General features: G+C 40.1%; 1 protein-coding gene across 1 annotated transcript in view; it reads right to left on the minus strand.

The window, feature by feature from the left end:
- Nucleotides 1-24909, minus strand: part of PDE5A (phosphodiesterase 5A) — a 325066-nt gene that overhangs the window by 106713 nt on the left and 193444 nt on the right. Inside the window, exons 14-16 of the mRNA XM_075860590.1 lie at nt 19247-19334; nt 3301-3401; nt 2913-2990 (exon numbers count right to left, since the gene is read on the minus strand). Coding sequence (XP_075716705.1) covers nt 2913-2990; nt 3301-3401; nt 19247-19334 — 267 coding nt within the window. The remainder of the gene's footprint in view (nt 1-2912; nt 2991-3300; nt 3402-19246; nt 19335-24909) is intronic.

Genomic DNA, 24909 nt, shown 5'->3' on the forward strand with positions numbered 1-24909 from the left:
TTTTACTGTGTCCATCACCTATTAATGTTGGATCCTGTGATATCTGCCTTCAGCTTTATAATAAAGTTGTTACCTTTGAATCCTGCCTGTGATCATAATGAGATGACTGCGCAAAAGTGATCTCTAAGGCCTCATGCACACTTCCATCACCGTTTTCTCGGCCGTTTTTGACGGATCCATGTGTCCGTTTTTGTTTCCGTGTGCACTCCGTTTCCGTTCCGTGTTTCCGTTTTACACGGACGTTTTGCTACCGTTTGGCTTCCGTTTAAAAAACGGATGTGAAGTTCATTTGAACCTGTCACATGTCCCAGGAAACACCCATAGAAAGTTTACAAGAAGTTTTTGGTGCTGTTTTCTGTAGCTTTCAGAGCATAGAGAAGAGTTTGAGATTACTCTGCTTGGCTTACTTTGTTTTTTTGGGTGTTTTGGAGTGAAAATATGAGCCTATCTTCAGGAATGAATGTGTACTGTAGTCTGTGAGTCTGTGAACTTTTGCTCACCCAGCCGTTGCTATGGCAACGGATCCGTCAAAAACGGACGGCACACGGAAGCCTTCCGTGTGCCATCCGTTTTTTTCACTGACCCATTGACTTCTATGGGCCACACGGTCACTGAATCACTGAGCAAAGTAAGACATGCTCTACTTTGCACGGAACGGAACAACGGATCCGTTTAAATAACTGAAGTGTGAATGGGGCCATTGAAATGAATGGGTTCAGGGTGCTATCAGTGACAAAAACGGATCGCACCCTGAAGGAAAAAACTGAAGTGTGCATGAGGCCTTAAGAACAGTATCAGTTGTGTCATTATATTATGAGGCTTAGTGGCCAGAGTAAAAAAAAAAAACTGCAAGATATTAGAATGTTTTTATAATGTAGGTCAGAGGTCCCCAACCAGTGGCTTGGGAGCAACATGTGGCTGGAGACCCCATGCTGCGTTGCTTGCCATTAGAGTTATGAATTATGCACTGGCAATTTACATTATTGCAGACATATCCTAAACAACGAACAGAGCCAACTTGGATGGTATAATATTTGGATGACAAAAAATGTAACATGCAAATGTTTGCAAACCCTTAATTTCTTGTTTCTACACATTTAATATGTCTCAAATATTTTTTGGTTGAATGTGGCTCCCGACCATCACTCAAAGTTGAATGTGTCTCACAAGGTACAAAAGTTTTGGACCTTCGATATAGATAGTGAAAGTTAATTTAAAAATCACGATAAATTCTTAAATATGTTTTACATAAAAAAAAAACTTTGATTTAAGCAACAGGTCATTTTCTGATGGCACATTCTCCTTGGAGGGCATTTCTTTTTTGCCAGAAAAAATATACTCAGACAGAAATTACAAATATCCTCGTTTCTGCAGCAGATTCTTCTGTTATTTAAACATATTGCCCATGGACCTCTCAGGGTTTTGGCCCCATTTACTGTATCTTATATATATTTTCTAAAGTTTGTTTGAAGCCCGATTTTTCATTGGTTTAAAATGGATCATACTAACAGGATATGCCAAGGGGGAAGTTGTTTTTAATCCTACATAATATTGATGGTTATGGATTCTTTCTATCATGTCCAACCACTAATAACACACACTTCTTATGTACCATTTATTATTATTATAAGCGGGGCACACATTGCGGTTATCACATACACCACTACACACATTCACTTTACCTGGAGCTGCATCGTTCCTCTGTTATTGGAATTGAGGCGTCTGGCGCCCGTCATACTGCGCTTGCGCAGGGAGCCGCGCCATGTTTCTCCTGGTGTCGGCCCCGGCGCATGCGCACTGGGTACGGGAGGTGTGGTGCTTGGTCCTGCCCCCGGACGTCGTATTGGGCATGCACGGAGGCCCGCGATGTGGGGCGGACTCGGCACGTGCGTGCTGTGCACAGGCGGGGGAGGGGGTGTTCTTGTGCTGCACAGGGCGTGAGCGGAGTCCCGCCTCATGCAACATGGTGCCGGTATCTGCCGCATGCGCATGGCGCTCTGACGGACGCCATCTATACCGTAAGTCAACCTCCTGAGCAACGCCGGGTATAAAAGCTAGTTTAGTTTGTGAAGCCCTGCACTATAGCTCCAATTGATTCTAATAGGAACATTACTGCTGCCTGTACTGAATATGAGAGTCAAGAAGACAAAGTACAAACTGCCTCATAGTCCCTAATAAATCTCACTACAGTAGCTTTCAAAGAAAGCAGTATACAGTGATTTACTTAACTGAAAAATGAAACAGCTACTGTAAGTAAGTCCAGGTTAGTTTTATAGTTTTCACCATAAGGGAGTTACACTTTAATACATATTTGTATATTTTGATAAATGCAGTTCCATTGAAATTTGGGAAAAATTTAAATATACATACTTTCATATTATGCATTATTAAACACCTAAATTCACAGAATTGGGGGGTGTATTTATTTTCTATAGAAAGGTGGGGCTCATGAAATAATGGAACATATTTTCCTATTTCTTCTGCTTAAAAATCAATATCCCTATCTATACTGTAAATTTAACAGGGATATGCAAAAATGTAAAAAGTTTGTAATTATATTAACACAGTAGAACTTTGAAAATTCCCCTAGTTATTAAAGAGGTATTCCCAACCTAAACATTTATCGCATATCCACGGGACAAGCCATAAATGTCTAACAGATGCGGGTCCCCATCGATATCCACAGCAGTGAACACCCTAGCACCACCGCGTTCAGGCAGAGAGTTAATGCATGTGCGCTGCTCTCTCCATTCATTCCTTCCTTTGAGAGTTACAGAAACAGCCAAGCAAACAATGTTAGGGGTTAGATATTCCTGCTGCAATAAATGTCATTACAATTCTAACTCTGTGGAGTACAGCTAGAGTATGGCTCTTGGTCAAATCAGAAAACCGCTCCAAAGTCAAATACTTACAATACCAATTCTTTTTGTGCAGTATCATCCCACCTAAAAGTCTTCTTTTTCACCAGGTCAAAAAAATCTCCTCTTCTCCTGTAAAGATAGAAAATAGCATTATTTTCACCACTGTTAACTAATAATCTAAAGAAAAGGATGAGTGATAGTGTTATTGTTTAAGCAAGGCAAGCGCCTCTAGTAGCATTATGGTGCATACCCAATTGAAATTTGATGCTGAAGGTTGTAAGACAAATTGGTGATGACGCACACAAGTACTATGCGCTGCCAAGGAACATAACTTTGCCATTCCTTTTTTGGTCAGTTAAACTGTGTAATAACTGAAAATGAATAAATCACATATGGGCAGCAATAGCAAGACATTTGTTGGATGATCATATGGACTTACTTTATATAAAGTGCCAAATCTGTAGCAAGGATAGCCTGCTTTATCATCTTCAGTACAGACTTGTAGTCCTCAACAGAGAGACCGCTCAGAATCTGGTTACCCTGAGAATGAAAAGACAGTAACACTTTATTTTTTGAATCATGGCTCTATCCCCAGATTACATGTTTACTCAATAACCATACAAAAGTGTAAAAATTCCACTTAAGGCCTCATGCACACAGCCGTAATTTTGATCCGCAAGTACGTACCGCAATTGCGGATCAAAGGACGGACCCATTAATTTCTATTGCCCTCGGACACCTTCCTGTATATTTACGTCTGGCGATTACGGGCATGGCCGGCCGTGGCAGTCACCCGTATTTGCGGGCTGTGTTCCCATTATAAAAGTATGTGAGCACAGCCTGCAAATGCGGGTGACTGCCATGCCCGTAATCACCGGCCGTGATTCCGGGCACGGCCGTGTGCAGGGGGCTAAATCTTTCCCAGGTCTAGATATTTTTGCATTTTAATAGCTTCTAAGCAATATAGGATGTGACCAATGAGTGTCACCGCTCATACAGTTTTACTAAAGTAATCCAAAACTATCACAACTTCTAAGATTTTAGGACATATTGGGAAACAATGGGCAATCATTTGTTTTGTTAGAAAACAATAAAGGTAATGAAGAAACCGTATCCATTATTATTAGACAGTTCTAATTTTTCAGTTACATCTGAAGGTCCTAGTTTATGACAAAGTCTGAATATCAGATAAGAAGCTTTATTTGTGAATTATATTAAAAGGCTGCTATCATCAAAACATTTTTAACCTATTTAAAAGAGTGATTCTAGAGCAAGTATATATTTTTTCTCTGTAAGGCAATAATTGTATATGTATTTATTTTGTATCATACTGTACTTACTTCCTAGGGGCAGTCATTTATGGAGCTGATCCCCATATTCACAAGATAAGCATCAACAAAGTCACTAACCGGAGCTGGACAATCACCATCACAAACACCGACTTTTCCCAAATAAACCAGCCCCTCACTTGGCTTTGTGTCAGTTGTGTAACATTTTTCTTTCACTACTGTCAGTGTATAAGCCACTCATTTTGACTCGGCAGCACAACAGACTTGTCACTCCGGTATCCTTATTAGGTGGAGTGTTAATGACAAAGTAAGTTTAAGGGGATAAATCTGTATGTCACAAGCTCTCCCTAATGGCAGCCAGAGAAATTAACTCTTTGGCTCTGTGAAGTAAAACAGGGAATTTGGTGCTCTGCTTCCAACCTCTATAAAAAGCTCCAACCCCTATAACATTATATTATGACATTACAGAATTTTGGACCTATTTAGAAAACTATCCTCAAGGGTGAACATTCACTTTAAGGACTAATAAGGTATATGATATACAAGTCATTTCTCAACCCCTCCTGCACAGCACATTTAGGGCTTGTCCTCACACAACGGAATCGCTGCAGAAAATTTCTGCAGCAATTCCATTGAAAGTCAAAGGCTTTCCACTGTGGCAAAAACGCACCACTTCCTGCGGTTTTTATAGCAGAAAATGGTGCGGAATTTGCTGCTTTTTTCACAATGTTAGGAGATGAAGACATCTCTGAAAAACGCAGCAATTCTGCACACTATCCATAGCAGGAATGCTGCGGTCTGAAATATACGCACCGCAGGTCAATTTTGGCTCGGAAATTTTACACAGCATGTGGATGAGATTTGTTAAATGTCATCCACTATGCTGCTGCTGTAATCTGCTGCGTGCTTTCCAGCCGAAATTCCAGCCGGGAAAAAACGCGGCAATTCCATTACGTGTAGCTGGTTGCGCTTTTTGCACAGCTCTTTAAATGTATGAGGAGCTTTGTCTGGTGCCTATGCAGATCTAGGCTGCCAGCTGTTATACACTGCAATACAGAAGTATTGCAGTGTATTATAGAAGCAATTAAAGGATTGCATGTTCAAGTCAAGATAATTAAAGTTTACAAAATAAATAAAAAAAAAATTTTTACTAAATGTTTTGGAAACAAAATGTATATATTCTAGTCCTTCTCAATGAATTAGAATATCATCAAAAAGTTAATTTATTTCAGTAATTCAATTCAAAACATGAAACTCATATATTCTATAGATTCATCACACACAGAGTGATCTATTTCCAACATTTTTTTATTTTAATGTTGATGATTATGGTGAACAGTTAATGAAAACCCCAAATTTAGTCTCTCCGAAAATGTAAATATTGGGTAAAAGTTCAAGATTGTAGACTTATGGTGTCGTACTCTAATCAGCTTATCAACACAAAACACCTGCAAATGTTTCCTAAGCCTTTACATGGTCCAACAGTCTGGTTCAGTAGGTTACACAATAATGGGGAAGACTGCTGACTTGACAGTTGTCCAGAAGACAGTCATTGACACCCTCCACAAGGAGGGTAAGCCACAATAGGATATTGCTAAAGAAGCTGGCTGTTCACAGAGCGCTGTATCCAAGCATATTAATGGGAAGTTGAGAGGAAGGAAAAAGTGTGGTAGAAAAAGGTGCACAAGCAACAGGGATAACCGCAGCCTTGAAAGCATTGTCAAGAAAAGGCCATTCAAGCATCTGGGGGAGATTCACAAGGAGTGGACTGCGGCTGGAGTCAGTGCTAAGAGCCACCACACACAGATGTACCATGGACATGGGCTACAACTGTCGCATTCTATGTGTCAAGCCACTCATGACCCAGAGACAACATCAGAAGCATTTTACCGGGGCTGAGGAGAAAAAGAACTGGTCTGTTGTTCAGTGGTCCAAAGTCCTGTCCTCTGCTGACAAACTGTTTGGAGATGCGGATTTCATTTTCCAGCAGGACTTGGCACCTGCCCACACTGCCAAAAGTACCAATATCTGGTTTAATGACCACAGTATCACTGTGCTTGATTGGCCAGCAAACTCGCCTGACTGAAATCTATGGGGTATTGTCAAGACTAGAGGAAGATAAGAGACACCAGACCCAACAATGCAGACGAGCTGAAAGCCGCTATCAAAGCAACCTGGGCTTCCATAACACCTCAGCAGAGCCACAGGCTGATCGCCTCCATGCCACGCCGAATTAATACAGAAATTCAGGAAAAAGGAGCCCCGACCAAGTATTGAGTGCATATACTGTACCAGGGGCGTAGCTAAAGGCTCATGGGCCCCGATGCAAAAGTTCTAATTGCCCCCCCCCCCGCAAACTTCTTATGACCGACAGCCCGCAGCTTTCAGTTGCATCGCTGGGTCTCCTAAGTGACGTCGCTAGCCCAACAAATAAAAAAGTTATAGCTGTTTAAAGAGGCTCGATCACCACATTATAAGTGGCCTATATTGTACATGATGTGATCGGCGCTGTAATGTAGATTACCAAAAAATACAATGGAGCGGACCTCAATAGTTGGTGGGCGTGCAACAGTTAAATTCAAAAAAGGCTGCCTGCCGGCAGAAATAAGCCCTGTTTTCCAACCATTATTAAAGAGTAAAAATAAAAAAGTCTTTATTCAATTTGCAACAAGGACAGACTACATGAAATGTAAAAGTTAATGTCCATTTCTGACAGCAATTGGCACAGTGCCAGACGTAAGAGCTCTGTCTAGAAAGGGTTAAGTACCACAACCACAGAGCGCTACATGCAGTTAGTTATTAGTTAGATTCAAAGGTGTCAATAGGACAATTATTAAAATAAAGGTAGAAGCCCGAGCCTCCTCCTCCGTTGATTGACAGATTCTGCCACCAATCACTTACTAGTTAGATGCCACCAATGAACAACACTCAAGTGCACAAGCACACCAGGCTGCTTGATGGTAATCGCTGTACATATAATTATAACATTACTATAATACAAGAAAGAGGTCACCGATGAGTTTATAGATAAGTGCACAGAGGCACAAAGTGAGAAAAGTGATGGGATAGTAACGAATGTGATTAGTAATAGTACCATTCTAGGTATAAACGCTCTGCCCTGATTAAAGACGATATTATAGTTGCTGTGAGCGGCACAACAATATTACTATGATCTAAAGAAGTTATTAGTGGGCTTATAGATCAATACGTTTATAGGGTAGAAAGACATAATAGGCAGAGTTATCATGGACACTGTAGATAAGTGTACGAGTCTACACACGGAGACAGACACACTGGTGTACTGGCATGACTGAATCAGAATGCCGTATATGCCGGACAGCAAGATAATCGCTATACACTGTATTGGGACACTGCTATTATGCAAAAAAGAAATAAAAAAAAGAAAAAAAAAAGGTTTACTGGAGAGTTTGTAAAACGGTGCACAAACGCACAATGTGAACAGAGTGATACAATAATAATACAATTTTATTAAAAAAAAAAAAAAAAGTTTACTAGAGAGTTTGTAAAACGGTGCACAAACACACAATGTGAACAGAGTGATACAATAATAATACAATTTAACACGCTGGCGCTGTGAGGTGATTAAAGGTGATGTTACAATTACTGTAAGCAGCACAAAAGATGTTACTGTGATCTGGGAAGGTTATCAGTGGACTAATAGATCAATGCGCTAATAAACTAGGGTAAATCAAAATGAGCAGATTCATGATAGGCATTGCAAATTAGTATACACGATGAAATACCAGAGATATACGCGCAAAGGTGTACCAGAACGGCATAGTAAGAATGCCATTTATGTCAGACAGCGATATAAGTAGTATACAGAATAATACAAAAATATCTATGGATAGATAAAAGGTATGAGATATTACACTCATCGGGCTTAGTAGAGACCAAGCATTCAGAGTCAGTTGCTATCAAAGTGACTCATAAAGAAACGCAGTGAGTTATAATTGATCAAAATATTCAAACCGCCGCTATGTCGCTTACCAAGCTGTAGCCTGGGGGGTACCTGAAGCAAATACTAAGTATGATTGATAGTAGTATATTCATATAAGAAATGTGGATAGTAAGGCAGATTATAAAGAGTTTAATGACTACATTGTCAGTACAGTACCAGAATAATCACACAAACTGAAGTATAGTTCCAGTGTTTGGGTAACGTGTAGGATTCACAGAAAACGTAAATCCCTCATTGAGGACTCCTGGGCTGAGAGATCCAAGGCGATGGATCCAACGTGCCTCCTCCTGTAACAACTTGCGGTCAAGGTTACCTGCTCTAGGGCCAAGTTTGACTTGCGTAATGCCCCAGAATTTCAAGGAGCGAATGTCCCCATCATGTACAAGACGGATGTGCCTAGACAGTGGTGTATCCTCTTTTTGGTTTATAGTGCTTAGATGTTTAGAAATTCTCCTCCGTAATTCTTGTATTGTCTTCCCTACATATAACTTAGGACAAGAGCAGCTGGCTATGTAAATAACTCCCTTGCTACGGCAATTAATAAATTGTTTAACCCGATAGGATCTGTTATCAAGTGGATTGGTAAATTCTTTTGTAGTAGCCATTAAGTGGCAAAAAGAACATCAGACACATGGATGAGAACCAGTGACCGATGTCTTCAGCCAATTTTTTGACACAGAAATCACTCCAGAATGATGACTATGCACCAGATAGTCACGTAGATTTCTACCTCTTCGATATGTGATGTTTGGTGTGGAAGGAACAACACCCTGTAAGTCAGGGTCTGCCAGGAGAACCGGCCAGTGCCGTTCAAGAATATCACGAACCTGTTGGGAGCCAGTATCAAAGGTCCCAATGCATCTTACACTGGTCATTACAGCAGATTTGCCAGTGACTGTTAATTGTTGATCAGTAACTTTTAAATTTCATGTAGTCTGTCCTTGTTGCAAATTGAATAAAGACTTTTTTATTTTTACTCTTTAATAATGGTTGGAAAACAGGGCTTATTTCTGCTGGCAGGCAGTCTTTTTTGAATGTAATGTAGTGTTTTTTATTTAGAAAAACGATCATTTTTGACGGATTTATGACCTATATTAGCTTTATGCTAATGAGTTTCTTAATGAGCAACTGGGTGTGTTTTACTTTTGGCCAAGTGGGCGTTGTACAGAGGAGTGTATGACGCTGACCAATCAGCGTCATACACTTCTCCCCATTTATTTACACAGCACATAGCGATATAGCTATATCGCTACGTGCAGCCACATAAACACACTATAACGTTACTGCAGTGTCCTGACAATGAATATACATTACCTCCAGCCAGGACGTGATGTGTATTCAGAATTCTGGCACTTCGCTAACACAATCCCGACACTACAGCACAGCAAGCCTAATCTCATTTGAAATGACAGTTTACAGCGTAATCTCTTTACTTTCTCACACTGTGAATCACTGGCACAGATTCACAGTGTGAGCAAGTGACCGGAATGAAGGGGAAGCAGCTCTCGTACGCGCGCTGCCGCCCCTTCAAAACAGCTGATTGGCAGGGTCTCGGAAGTCGGATCCCGACCTATCCGCTTCAGCAGACAGGGATATTAATCTTACCCTTCTCTTCAGCCACAGCGGAGGTCCTGACTCTATCCAGGTCGGGACGTTGTGCGCGGTGCATAGTGCTGTGACGTCAGGACCTCCGCTACGCTCCGGAACCAGGAGGGTAAGTACTGTCAGTTACTATAGTAACAGGGGCCCGCGGTCCCAGTTACTATAGTAAATTTTTATTCATGTGGTGCGGGGGCCCGCGGCCCCCCTGGGTTCTGGGCCTGGTCGCAATTGCGACCGCTGCAACACCTATAGCTACACCACTGTACTGTACATACTTTTCAGTAGGCCAACATTTCGGTATTAAAAATCATTTTTGAAATTGGGCTTATTAAACCGGTTCCCGACCGCAGGCTGTGTATTTACGGTCCTTAAAACCCGCGCCATAGACTATTTACGGCGGGGGTTTTAGCTTGCTGCAAGAGCGATCGGGCAGCTGATTGTCAGGTCTCCAACAGTCAGTGACTGCCGGGGACCCTAAAGAGAGGATAGAAGCAGCTTTCACTGCTTCTATCTTCTCTGATCTCTTCTACAGCACCACTGTCTCTATTGGTCCAGGTGATCATGTGACTGGTCACATGATCACCAGGATGCCATAAGTGGCAGACTGCTGCTGGATCTTACTAGACCCAGCACAGCCCTATTAGTGACAATAATCACTATAAGAGGGCTGATTTCCCCTGTAACTGGGGCTGCTGTGTAGCCCCATTTACAGTGGAAAAACATGTTGTAAAAGAAGTAAAAAAAATAAAGTCCCCCAAAGGTCATTTCTGACCTTTGAGGGATAGACCATAATAATAAAAAAATAAAAGTAAAATAAAGTGCAAAAATGTGTAATAATAAATACACATGAAATACCCATCCCAAAAAAAACTTTCCTCCCGCAAATCATTGTCGTAACGCTAGCCCTGAGCCAATTACCCTAAAATAGACATATAATATATTAGAATTTACGGTAGATAATGACGATCACAAACAAAAGGTCTATTTTAAGGTAAAAATATGTTATTACCCAAAAAATTGATAAAAAGTAAAAAAAGCTTATTTTTTTATTATTATTTTCAGACTTTAAGCCTAAGAATTCTAAAATAGCAAAAACGATGTATATAAAAATGATTAAAAAAAAGAAACTTGCATTGTCTACGGAAAAAAACATCGCAAAAATCACGTCGCTAGCCCAACAAATAAAAAAGTTATAGCCGTTTAAAGAGGCTCGGTCACCACATTATAAGTGGCCTATATTGTACATGATGTGATTGGGGCTGTAATGTAGAAAGTAAATTTTGCATTTCATTTGGAAATCTCGGTGCCAGAGTCTGGAGGAAGAGTGGAGAGGCACTCAATCCGAGTTGCTTGCGGTCCAGTGTGAAGACTGTTTATGACAGTTTACAGCGTAATCTCGCGAGATTACGCTTGCTGTGCTGTAGTGTCGGGATTGTGTTAGCGAAGTGTCAGGATTCTGAATACACATCACGTCCTGGCTGAAGGTAATGTATATTCATTGTCAGGACACTGCAGTAATGTTATAGTGTGTTTATGTGGCTGCACATAGCGATATAGCTATATCTCTATGTGCTGTGTAAATGAATAGGGAGAAGTGTATGACGCCGATTGGTCAGCGTCATACACTCCTCTGTACAACGCCCACTTGGCCAAAAAGTAAAACACGCCCACTTGTTCATTAAGAAACTCATTAGCATAAAGCTAATATAGGTCATAACTCCATAAAAAAATTATAGTTTTTCTAACTAAAAAAACACTGCTGTAATCTACATTACAGCGCCGATCACATCATGTACAATATAGGGCACTTATAATGTGGTGACAGAGCCTCTTGAACTAACGTGTGCTAAAAATGGATGAACAGTGTCTGGTCCTGAAGGATCAAAATAGCCCGGTCCTGAATTGGTTAATATTCTAATTTTCTGAGAGACTAAATTTTAGGTTTTCATTAACTGTTAGCCACAATCATCAACATTAAAAGAAAAAAATGCTGGAAATAGATCACTCTGTGTGTAATGAATCTACACTACCGTTCAAAAGTTTGGGGTCACCCAGACAATTTTGTGTTTTCCATGAAAACTCACACTTATATTTATCAAATGAGTTGCAAGATGACTAGAAAATATAGTCAAGACATTGACAAGGTTAGAAATAATGATTTTTATTTGAAATAATAATTTTCTCCTTCAAACTTTGCTTTCGTCAAAGAATGCTCCATTTGCAGCAATTACAGCATTGCAGACCTTTGGCATTCTAGCTGTTAATTTGCTGAGGTAATCGGGAGAAATTTCACCCCATGCTTCCAGAAGGCCCTCCCACAATTTGGATTGGCTTGATGGGCACTTCTTGCATACCATACGGTTAAGCTGCTCCCACAACAGCTCCATGGGGTTGAGATCTGGTGACTGCCCTGGCCACTCCATTACAGATAGAATACCAGCTGCCTGCTTCTTCCCTAAATAGTTCTTGCATAATTTGGAGGTGTGATTTGGGTCATTGTCCTGTTGTAGGATGAAATTGGCTCCAATCAAGCGCAGTCCACAGGGTATGGTGTTGCAAAATGGAGTGATAGCCTTCCTTATTCAAAATCCCTTTTACCTTGTACAAATCTCCCAGTTTACCAGCAGAACCAAAGCAACCCCAGACCATCACATTACCTCCACCATGCTTGACAGATGGCGTCAGGCACTCTTCCAGCATCTTTTCAGTTGTTCTGCGTCTCACAAATGTTCTTCTGTGTGATCCAAACACCTCAAACTTCGATTTGTCTGTCCATAACACTTTTTTCCAATCTTCCTCTGTCCAATGTCTGTGTGCTTCTGCCCATATTAATCTTTTTCTTTTATTAGCCAGTCTCAGATATGGCTTTTTCTTTGCCACTCTGCCCTGAAGGCCAGCATCCCGGAGTCACCTCTTCACTGTAGACGTTGACACTGGCGTTTTGCGGGTACTATTTAATGAAGCTGCTAATTGAGGACCTGTGAGGCGTCTATTTCTCAAACTAGAGACTCTAATGTACTTGTTTTGTTGCTCAGTTGTGCAGCGGGGCCTCCCACTTCTCTTTCTACTCTGGTTAGAGCCTGTTTTTGCTGTCCTCTGAAGGGAGTAGTACACACCGTTGTAGGAAATCTTCAGTTTCTTGGCAATTTCTCGCATGGAATAGCCTTCATTTCTAAGAACAAGAATAGACTGTCGAGTTTCACATGAAAGCTCTCTTTTTCTAGCCATTTTGAGAGTTTAATCGAACCCACAAATGTAATGCTCCAGATTCTCAACTAGCTCAAAGGAAAGTCAGTTTTATAGCTCCTCTAAACAGCAAAACTGTTTACAGCGGTGATAACATAATTGCACAATTGTTTTCAAGTGTCTTCTCATCATCCATTAGCCTTCTAACACAGTTAGCAAACACAATGTACCATTAGAACAATGGAGCGATGATTGCTGGAAATGGGCCTCTATACACCTATGTAGATATTGCAATAAAAACCAGACGTTTGCAGCTAGAATAGACCTTTAGCACATTAACAATGTATAGAGTGTATTTCTTATTAATTTAATGTTATCTTCATTGAAAAAAACTGTGGCTTTCCTTCAAAAATAAGGACATTTCTAAGTGACCCTAAACTTTTGAACGGTAGTGTACATGATATACGAGTTTCACTTTTTGAATTGAATTACTGAAATAAATTAACTTTTTGATTATATTCTAATTCATTGAGACAGACTAATATATATATATATATATATATATATATATATATATATATATATACACATATATATACACACATATACAGTCCAAACAAAGATGAACACAGTACTCCAAGCCAGCTGTAAATCAGGCCATGTGCACGTTACCAGAGGATGAATTAATTCCCCAACTTGAATATAGAAGAAACCATAGGACAGGTAACAGCACCAGGACTTGATTTGATGAATAATGGTTGGTTTAATCACCACCAAGAAAGCAACGTTTCGGTTCACACCTGAAGCTGGTGTATATACATATATAAAATAAATACAAAAACTATACATAAAAAACTATACTTAATTAGTATCACCACAACCATAACTACCCGTACTATAAAATTAGCGCATTATTTATTCCGCATGACAAAATTGCTGTTATTTGTTTAATTTAAATTAACTTAACAGTCAAAAAATCCAATGTACCCCAAAATGGTACCAATGAAAACTACAACTTGTCCCGCAAAAATTTGGTATTGCTGACCTGCAAAATAAAGTTGAAGGAATTGGTATTTTTTTTTTCCTATTCCCCCGCCAAGAAAATTGTATTGAATAACTGTTATGCTTTTTATTTACCCCAAAATGTAGCCATTAAAAAAAATACAACTTGACCCGAAAAATCCATCCCTCATATGGCATGGCGATCAAAAAAAAAAAAAAAGTATGGGTCTTGGAATTCGGTATTGAAAAAATAAAAACGGCGTCCTTAGCCTCTTCCCGCTGCAGCCACTTTTTACCTTCCTGACAGAGCCTTATTTTTCAAATCTGACATGTGTCACTTTATGTGGTAATAATTTTTACCTATCCAAGCAATTCTGAGACTGTTTTATCATGAGACATCGTACTTTCAGTTAGTGGTAAAATTTGGTCGATACATTCAGTATTTAATTGTGAAAAACACATACATTTTGCGAAAAAATTGATTTTTCCTAAATTTAAATATATCTGCTTGTAAAAGAAAATAGTAATACCACACAAAATAGTTGCTAATTAACATTTCCCATATGTCTACTTTGCTTGCATCACTTTTTTGAACATCCTTTTATTTTTCTAGGACATTACAAGGCTTAGAACTTAGCAGTGATTTCTCAAATTTTCAAGAAAATTTCAAAAGGCCATTTTTACAGGGGGCAGTTCAGTTCTGAAGTGGCTTTGACGGGCCTAATACAATACAAACCCCCATAAGTCACTCCATTTTAAAAACTGCACCCCTCAAAGTATTCAAATCAGCATTTAGAAAGATTCTTAACAATGAAGGCTTTTCACAAAACTTAAAGTAAAGTGGCGGTAAAATTTACCAATTTTTTTTTTATTGCAGAAAATCATATTTAACCTCTTCCCGCACCTTGACGTTAATGCACGTCAATGTGTGCAGTAACTTCGCGCACCTTGACGTGCAGTAAAGTCAGTGCTTTGACAGTTAACCTCCGCGCGGCGCTACACCGCAGCGGCGGTTAACTGTGCAGGGTGCCAGCCCTGCTCTCCCCGTTGCCGATCAGCGGCCTGTCACCGCTGAAATCGGCAATTAACCCCTTCGATGAGGTGGTCGATTGCGATCACCACATTGAAGAGGTTTACAGCGGATCGGCAGCCCCCACATGTATTTGCGGGGGCTGGCGATCCTTCTCACGGCAACCAGAGGCCAGACAATGACCTCCGGGTTGCCATGTACGGAAGCCTCGGAGGAGCAGCCTCCGGCCGGTCCTCCGATACTTCCTGTCAGTGTGACAGATACGCCACAATGACAGTTAGAACACATTACACTACGTGTGTAGTGTAATGTGTTCCAGCAGCGATCAGAGCTGTAAGTGTCCCCTAGTGGGACAAGTAAAAAAAATAAATAAATGTTTTGAAAAAGTGTAAAAATAAAAGTTAGAAGTGACATAAACAAAGAATGCTTTTTTTCCTATAATAAGTCTATTATTGTAGAAAAAAAATTAACACGTTAAAAAAAGTACACATATTTGGTATCACCGCGTTCGTAACGACCCCAACTATAAAATGTTAATATTATTTTTCCCGCACGGTGAACACTGCGAAAAAAATAAACGAAAAACAGTGCCCGAATCACAATTTTTTGGTTACCAACCCTCCCAAAATATACAATAAAAAGTGATCAAAAAGTTGCATGTACGCCAAAATGGTATCAATACAAACTACAACCCGTCCCGCAAAAAACAAGCCCTTACACCGCGTTTTTGACTGAAAAATAAAAAAGTTATCGCTCTCAGAATATGGTGACACGAAAAAAATATTTATTTTATAAATAAGTGATTTTATTGCACAAACGCTGCAAAACATAAAAAAATTATATACATATGGTATCGCCATAATCGTATCGACCCGCAGTATAAAATATAATGGTAATTTATAGCCCAGGGTGAACGCCATAAAAAAAAGAATAAAAAACATTGTCAGAATTGATGGTTTTTGGTCACCTTGCTTGCCAAAAAATGGAATAAAACGTGATCAAAAAAATTTCTGGTACCCCAAAATGGTACCAATGAAAACTACAGATTGTCCCGCAAAGAATAAACCCTCACACAGCTCCGGTGGAGAAAAAATAAAACAGTTCTGGCTCTCAGAATATGGCGATGCAAAATGTGCAGAGTGTTCCAAAAGCAGATAAGATTGGGCGCCATTTATCAGTGCGACACCGGCCACATATCTGCGGATTATTATTTATTTACTGCATTATTATACCCTCATATTATACCCAGATGTACCCCGCACAGATTACATATGCCCCCACATTATAAACTGAAACACCAGTAAAACCCCAAACAGAACAACTACCAAGCTACATCTGCGCCCCAAAAGCCAAATACCGCTCCCTCCCTTCTGAGCCCTGCAGCTTACCCAAACACCAGTTTACGTCCATAGATATGGCATTGCCATACCCGAGAGAACCCGGTTAATATTTTATGAGGTATTTGTCTTCAGTGGCACAAACTGGGCATAACATATAGTGCACTAAAATGGCATATGAGTGGAAAATTTTAATTTTCACTCTGCACCATCCGCTTCACATTAACCCCTTCGCGCACCACGACATAGCATGTCGTAGTGTGGTGGGTGATGTATGGAGCGTCTCACGTGAAAAATAAAGCATTTAAAATGGCACTGTTTTTTGGTCACCTTGGCTCTACCTAAAAATTTAATAAAAAGTGCTCAAAAAGTTGTATGTACCAAAAAATGGTACCAATAAAAACTACCGCTCGTCGCTCAATAAATAAGCCCTCATACCACTCTATTGACTGAAAAATAAAAAAGTTGTGGCTCTTGGAAAGCGGGGAGGAAAAAACTAAAAAGGAAAAGAAAAAAATGGATCAGTCCAGAAAGGGTTAATTACTTTCTAATGAAAAAACATTTATGACCACACGTGGGGTATTGCCGTACTCGGGAGAAATTGCTTTACAAATGTTCGGCAGCTTTTACCCCCTTTATCCTTTGTGAAATTGAAAAAATGCAACATTTTAGTGGAAGAAATGTTGATATTCATTTTCACAGCTTAATTCTAATAAATCCTGCAAAAGACTCGTGGGGTCTAAATGCCCACTATATCCCTAGATAGATTCTTTAAGTGGTGTAATTTACACTTTTGGGGGGTTTCCACTGTTTTGGCCTCTCAGGGGCTTTGCAAATGCGACATGGCACCCAAAAACCATTTCAGCTAAATTTGAGCTCTAAAAGACAAATAGCGCTCCTTCCCTTCTAAGCCCTGCTGTGGGTCCAAACAGCAGTTTATTACCACATATGGCATATTTCCGTAATCGGGAGAAATTGTTTTACAAATGTTGGGGTGCTTTTTCTCCTTTATTCCTTGTAAAAATTAAAAATGGCTACCTTTTTTCAGAAAAAAAGTAGATTTTTACCTTTACAGAATAATTCCAATGAATTCAGCAAAACAACTGTGGGGTCAGAATGCTAACTTTACCCCTAGAAAAATTCCTTGATGAGTGTAGTTTCCAAAATGCGGTCACTTTCCAGGGGTTTCCACTATTTTGTTCCCTCCAGTGCATTTCAAATGCGACAAGGCACTGAAAACTATTCCAGCAAAATCCGAATTTCAAAATCCAAATGGTGCTCCTTCCCTTCTGAGTCCTGCTGTGGGTCCAAACAGCAGTTTATTACCACATATGGGGTATTGCTATAATCGGGAGAAATTGCTTTATATATGTTGGGGTGTTTTTTCTCTTTTATTCCTTGAAAAAATTAAACATGTCTACGTTTTTTCAGAAAAAAAGTAGATTTTCATCTTCACATACTAATTCAAATAAATTTAGCAAAAAACTGTGGGTTCAAAATGCTAACTATACCCCTAGATAAATTCCCTGAGGGGTGTAGTTTCCAAAATGAGGTCACTTTTGGGGGGTCTTTATTGTTTTGGCCCCACAAGCCCTCTTCAAATCTGACATGGTACCTAAAATATATGCTAAAAAAAAAGGAGGCCCCAAAATCCACTAGGTGCTCCTTTGCTTCTGAGGCCTGTATTTCAGTAAATTAGCGCACTAGGGCCACATGTGGGATATTTCTAAAAACTGCAGAATCTGGGCAATAAATAATAAGTTACATTTCTCGGGTAAAACCTTCTGTGGTATAGATTTTTTTTTATTACAAATGAATTTTGTAAAAAAAAAATGAAATTTGTAACTTTCACCTCTACATTGCTTTAATTCCTGTGAAACGCCTAAAGGGTTAAAACACTTTCTGAATGCTGTTTTGAATACTTTGAGGGGTGCAGTTTTCAAAATGGGGTGATTTATGGGGACTTTCTAATATATAAGGCCCTCAAAGCCACTTCAGAACTGAACTGGTCCTTGTAAAAATCGCCTTTTGAAATTTTCTTGAAAATATGAGAAATCGCTGCTAAAGTTCTAAGTCTTGTAACGTCCTAGAAAAATAAAAGAATGTTCAAAAAACGATGCCAAACTAAAGTAGACATATGGGGGATGTTAACTAGAGACTATTTTGTGTGGTATTACTATCTGTTTTACAAGCAGATACATTTAAATTTAGAAAAATGCTAATTTTTGCAAATTTTCTTCAAATCTTGGTGTTTTTTACAAATAAATATTGAATTTATCGACCTAATTTTTTCCCTAACATAAAGTACAATATGTCATGAGAAAACAATCTCAGAATCACTTGGATAGGCAAAAGCATTCCGGAGTTATTACCACATAAAGGGAGACATGTCAGATTTGAAAAATCGGCTTCGTCCTGAAGGCCAAAACAGGCTCAGTCCTGAAGGGGTTAATCAATTTTGTTCTGTAACATTGCCCAAATTCTACAGTTTTTAGAAATGTCCCACATCTGGCCCTAGTGTGCCCTATGGCCCTAAGTCCCATAGAACTGAGTGGTAGTTACGGAAACAGCGTAGCTCGCATGCTACGCTGCTTTTGTAACTGCCATTCAAAACGTAGAATGGGGATTAGGGTGTGCCGTTCTAGAGATAGGTGCGGGTCCCAGAGGTGAGAACCGCATCGATCTGGCATTTATGACAGATCCTGTGCATATGTCATAAATGTCCCTCATGGCAAAACACTTTTAAGGTCCATAATAGGATGCAGGGGTTAAAGAGTATATGTTAACTTTGATTATAACTGAAGGAAAAAAGTATCTTAAAGTCTATTCCCTGGTTAGGTTTCAGTTACATGATGTGTTACATGGTTTTTAATAGTTGTAGAAGGGAAATGCATCAAATCACCTTACAGAGTTGATGTCTCAACCTTAGCTACAATATGTGCACTCTTTTCACTAACCTGGCTGTTTAGAATCATGAGACACTGGTCAAAGTGGTGATTCTCCATAATTGAATGGCAATACAGCTGGGCTAATGGATGCTCACTCCTAGAGTAGGTGGGAAAAAATAAACATTCGATGAGCAAGTGTATTTTAAAATGTATACATTAATCTTATCAGGTTGCAAAGCAGAAGAACAATTGTACATCAAATAAACACATGCAGAATGTTTGTGTCATACATTGAAATGTCCTCCATATAGTTTTAATCTAATATCTAAGCAATTAGACACTGAATTCTGTTGTCAACTGTATGTTAATTTCAAAAGGTATTAGACAGTGGTAAGAACCCTGTTTTTCCTTGCGGTGTGCAATATATTTGTTTAGCCTTAGGTTACATTCACATCTGCGTTGAAGCCTCAATCGCAGATTTCGTCAAATTTTCCCATCAAACTAAATGGAAGCCACAATGCAGATGTGAACAAAACCTTAAGCAGGTCATACACATTGGGCTTTGTTCACATCTGCGTCAGGGACCCGTTCTGACTATCCGCCGGAAACTTCCCGACAGAACGGGACCCTGACTGAAGCAAGCAGAAACCATAGGTTTCCGTTTGCATCACTATTGATTTCAATGGTGACAGATCCGATGCCAATGGTTTTCATTTGTCTCAGTTGTGCAAGGGTTCCGTCGTTGTGACGGAATGAATAGCACAGTCGACTACGGTATTGCTTCCGTCAAAATGACAAAAACCCTTGCACAACTGAGACAAACGGAAACCATTGGCACCAGATCCGTCACCATTGAAATCAATGGTGATACAGTCAGTGTTCAGTTCTGACGGGAAGATCCGACAGAAAATCAGAACGGGATCTTGACGCAGATGTGAACGAAGCCTTAGATGTATGTCGGCTAAGCTCTCTGATTTCAACAGGACTAACCAACCATCTAATGTGTATGGCAGCATCCCAACTCTCCCCCAACGGCAGATTTTGTTCCTTTTGTTCGTTAGTAGATAAGCCGCTGCCAGAGAATTCTGGCAGCCACTTTCTCCCTTCTCCCTATTGAAAACACATGGATGCATGGGAGTGTCGGGAGGAATAGCTGTCGGCCGAACAATCGTGTTGTTCAGCTATCTAAAAGTGTATGGCCAGCTTTACTTGAAGTGTTCCTGACAAATTCCTGACCGAGAAATGCAGCCAATTATTATAACCAATAAAAGCCCAATACTACACAAATGTCAATCACATTAACTATATACTAAGGCCAAATATATAGAATTATTCTGGCATTTCTTACTGACCGTCCTTAAAAACAAAATATATTGACCAAAGCTTCCCTCGCTATTAGGCATGCCTTCCTTCTGTATCGATATATTGATATTGTACTCCCTTAATTTTATCAACATATTCTATAGATATGCCCCTATTACAAGTCATACAGTGCACAGTAGTACTACCACTATCATTAAGACGACTTCAAATGCCAGGCATATATTTCACAGAAAAGCCAATGCTAGCCACAGTGTCACTCCCATAATTGCCAAGCACAGCTTTACCTATAGCTGCCAGCCACGGTCCCCTACAATAGCCAGCCAAGTCCCCCTTCCATAATTGCCAGCCACCATCCCCTCCCATTATTGCCAGCCACAGTCCCCCCTTTAACTGCCAGTCACAGTCCCCCGAACATAATAGTCAGCCACAGTCCCTCTCAAAAAATTGCCAAACATTGCTCCTTCTATAACTGCGAGCCACAGTCCCCCTCTCATAATTGTCAACCACCTCCATCCGTATAGTTGCCAGACAGAGCCCCCTATAATTGCCAGCCGCAGTCCCCCCTATAACGGCCATTTACAGCCCCCTCTATACCTGCTAGCTACAGCCCCCTCCTTAACTGCCAGTTACAGTCCCCCTCCCATAATTGACAAGCACAGCCCCCCACCCATATTTGTCAGACACAAATCCTATAAGAGCTGTAATGACTGCTGCCGTGTTACCACAGATAGAAACACAAAGCACTTGGTTGTAAATGTATGTTACAGTGACTCTCCAAGCTCCCCCTATTTATAATCACAGAAGCAAACAGCAAAAACAAGTTAAAACTTAACTTTTACTTCAATACAATAAAAATAGACATAGCCAACATAACATATAAATACACAAACCAATAAACAATTCAAATATACATATGTGTGGTTTCTAGGGGTCTAAGTGCGGCATTTTTCATAAGTTTTATAATGTGGTTTTACTTATAATGTTTTTTAACTCACGATTAGTAGGCTTCTTCGGCCCTGTTCACATCACATTTTTGTTTTAGCATGTACATTAGGACCTACACGCTATACGTGTCCAAAGGGCTCTATTGTGAGAAAGAGGCCAAAAGAGTGTCCGTTTGGCCTCTATCTGGTTGGTATACATTAGTATACCACAAAAAAAATTATCAAATAACGTAGCAGACTACGCTATTCCAAAAATATATATGTTAAAAGTATAACTTATGTCATGAAAAGGGTCAGGAGAGTTCATGATATCAGTTAAACAGATAGGGTATGTTCACACGGCCTATTTACGGACGTAAATCGGGCGTTTTTGCCCCGAATTACGCCCGAAAATAGCGCCTCAATAGCGCTGACAAACATCTGCCCATTGAAAGTAATGGGCAGACGTTTGTCTGTTCACACGAGGCGTAAATTTACGCGCCGCTGTCAAATGACGGCGCGCAAATAGACGCCCGCGTCAAAGAAGTGACCTGTCACTTCTTTGGCCGTAATTGGAGCCGCTATTCATTGACTCCAATGAATAGCAGCGCTAATTACGGCCGTAATTGACGCGGCGTTCAAGCGCCTGCACATGCCGGTACGGCTGAAATTACGGGGATGTTTTCAGGCTGAAACATCCCCGTAATTTCAGCCGTTACGGACCCCCGCCGTGTGAACATACCCATACCATTATAACCTATGGGTGATGGATACCACTGTTAGGGTATGTTCACACGGCGGGGGTCCGTAACGGCTGAAATTACGGGGATGTTTCAGCCTGAAAACATCCCCGTAATTTCAGCCGTACCGGCATGTGCAGGCGCTTGAACGCCGCGTCAATTACGGCCGTAATTAGCGCTGCTATTCATTGGAGTCAATGAATAGCGGCTCCAATTACGGCCAAAGAAGTGACAGGTCACTTCTTTGACGCGGGCGTCTAGTTACGCGCCGTCATTTGACAGCGGCGCGTAAATATACGCCTCGTGTGAACAGACAAACGTCTGCCCATTGCTTTCAATGGGCAGATGTTTGTCAGCGCTATTGAGGCGCTATTTTCAGACGTAATTCGGGGCCAAAACGCCCGAATTACGTCCGTAAATAGGCCGTGTGAACATACCCTTAGGCATCCGTCGGAGCCTATGTTTCAACATATACGTTGGGAGATTTTTTTTCTGGTGTATACGTCAAATGTAGGTAAAAAAATATAATAATGATGTGTACACAGCCTTTACGTCTACATGTTCCAAACTTTTATTGGTTATTAGGGAAATAGAAGAATATATATCCTGGTGTCATCGTTGTGTCCTGGTTCCTGACTATGACAGGATCTGATGTTTCAAATCTCCTAATCCCTTGGTGAACCAACCATCTAATGGGGAAACGTGTCAGGATGAATGATAAAATAACAGGGTGAGCTAGTGGTCAGTTTGAGGGTCAGTCACCAAGAAGTGGGTCTGCCTGCTTGTAGGCAGGATTACCAGTAGATTAACCACGGGGAAAGTATATTCTTCTGATTCAATAATAACCAATAAACTAAAACATAGGCAATGTAAAGGAAAGAAACCTATTAATCATATGTAAAAAACGTATTATAAAGCGGATGTTAAAATAAGTTATTATAAAGTTGATGAGAAATACTGCACTCAGACCACGATCAACCAAAAATTTGTAAATATGAATTGTTTATTAGTTTGTGTACTTATATGCAATTTGGGGTACTATTTTTTTATTGTATTAAAGAAAAGGCTAAGTTATAACTCTGTGCATTTTGCGGTCTGCCTCTGTGGTCTTGGACCCTAGAACTGTATAGTGTTCCCTAAGGCTCTTTTGACTTCATGGTGACTTTGCGTTTAATCTTGGGAGACAGAGCTGCAGTAAGGAACGGCGAGAGAAGAAGCCTGGACCAATGATGTGAGAGTAAGTGGATTTCAGACTACCTACACTGCAGGCACTGTAGCTATGTTGTCACAGATCACAGCTCTGCCCTAATGGAGAGGAGCTAAAAAGCAGCAAATAGTGCGGGAAATAAATGGTAGGTAAGCAGCACCTATAGGAACTGACCAAAATGTCATTTTTGAGCTCACAACTGGAAAGTTGCTTTAAATTGTCATTTTAAATGCAGACATATAAAATATTTTTTTCTTGTGTGTGTAAATTAGTGTTCTTAAACCTAGAAGAATTATATTTAATTCTATCACAACAGTTCAACAATATATTAGGAATATTAACTGTTTCTATAGACGTTGTATCATTTTTTTTCAATAGTAATGCAACTTTCCTGTCACAAGTAGCTTCGATTTTATGATAATTCATCTTTATGCCAAATCCCTCTAACTCCATTTTCCATCTGCCTACCAATAACACATCATCCCACTTTTTCATAAAATTATAATGACAAAGGAAAGCCTGTTACATTGTACAGCTACCATGCAAGTGACCTGCTCCAGCATTGACAGATGTCTGGAGAAATTCAGTGCGCCCGATTCCAAACCACAATGGCTATAACTTTTGATTTGTCTCTAAGGAATTGTTATAGTTTGTAATTATTTTGCATCGGTTGCCATAGATTTGGTTGTGTAACCTCACACTCTTACTTAAAGGGATTTTTAAATGGAATTTTCTTTGTCTAACTACAAGAGAGAAGTCATATCTACCAATAGGAAATAAGTTAATTCAGAAATGAAAAAAATTTCGGAAATGTAGGCTTGAACGCAAACCATTAGACAGACCTATATAGTGTAACACAAACGTTTTGTAGAATAGATTGTCTCCCAAAGAAAGCAAAGAAGAAGAAAAAATTCTAAAACAATGTGCAGCTATAATTCAAAGATTATATTTAAAGCATACATAATGTTTAAAGGGGTATTTCAATATTATAAAGTGAAGGCATATTGCTAGAATATGCCATCACTTTGCTTTCGGTGGGGGATCGCTGCATCCCCTTCACTGTTATTCCCTGCACAGTGGGTGGCCAGGAGAGTGGACTAGGGCCAGCTGCAGTTCCCCCTACACAGTCCAGTGACTGGGAGCGCTACTGGCGAAAAAGCAGCACTGCGGCCCCTTCTATGCTTCCATCACTTTAGAAGATGGGAATTACCCTTTAAGTGCTGAATAAGGTAATGTGTTAATAAATTAAAAGGCTACAAAGTGTGTTCACTTTTTAGAGGTTAAAGTAAAAGACCCATTTTAAAAATCACATCTTCCAATAATTAAAGAGCCCCTGTCACCATTATACGCAATTGAGTCACATTATTATGACCACCAGCTAATATCTAGAGTAACCGCTGTGTGCAACACGTACAGCAGCTAGACGGTGTGGGAGTGACTCAATAATGTGCTGACCGGTTGTCTCAGGTATCTGGAGCCACACTGACTGCTGCGCATCCCACATTTGCTGGAGGGTGCGTGGGGGAGGATCCATAGAGC

This window comes from Rhinoderma darwinii, chromosome 1 (genome assembly GCF_050947455.1).
Source record: "Rhinoderma darwinii isolate aRhiDar2 chromosome 1, aRhiDar2.hap1, whole genome shotgun sequence".
NCBI classification, from domain to species: domain Eukaryota; kingdom Metazoa; phylum Chordata; class Amphibia; order Anura; family Rhinodermatidae; genus Rhinoderma; species Rhinoderma darwinii.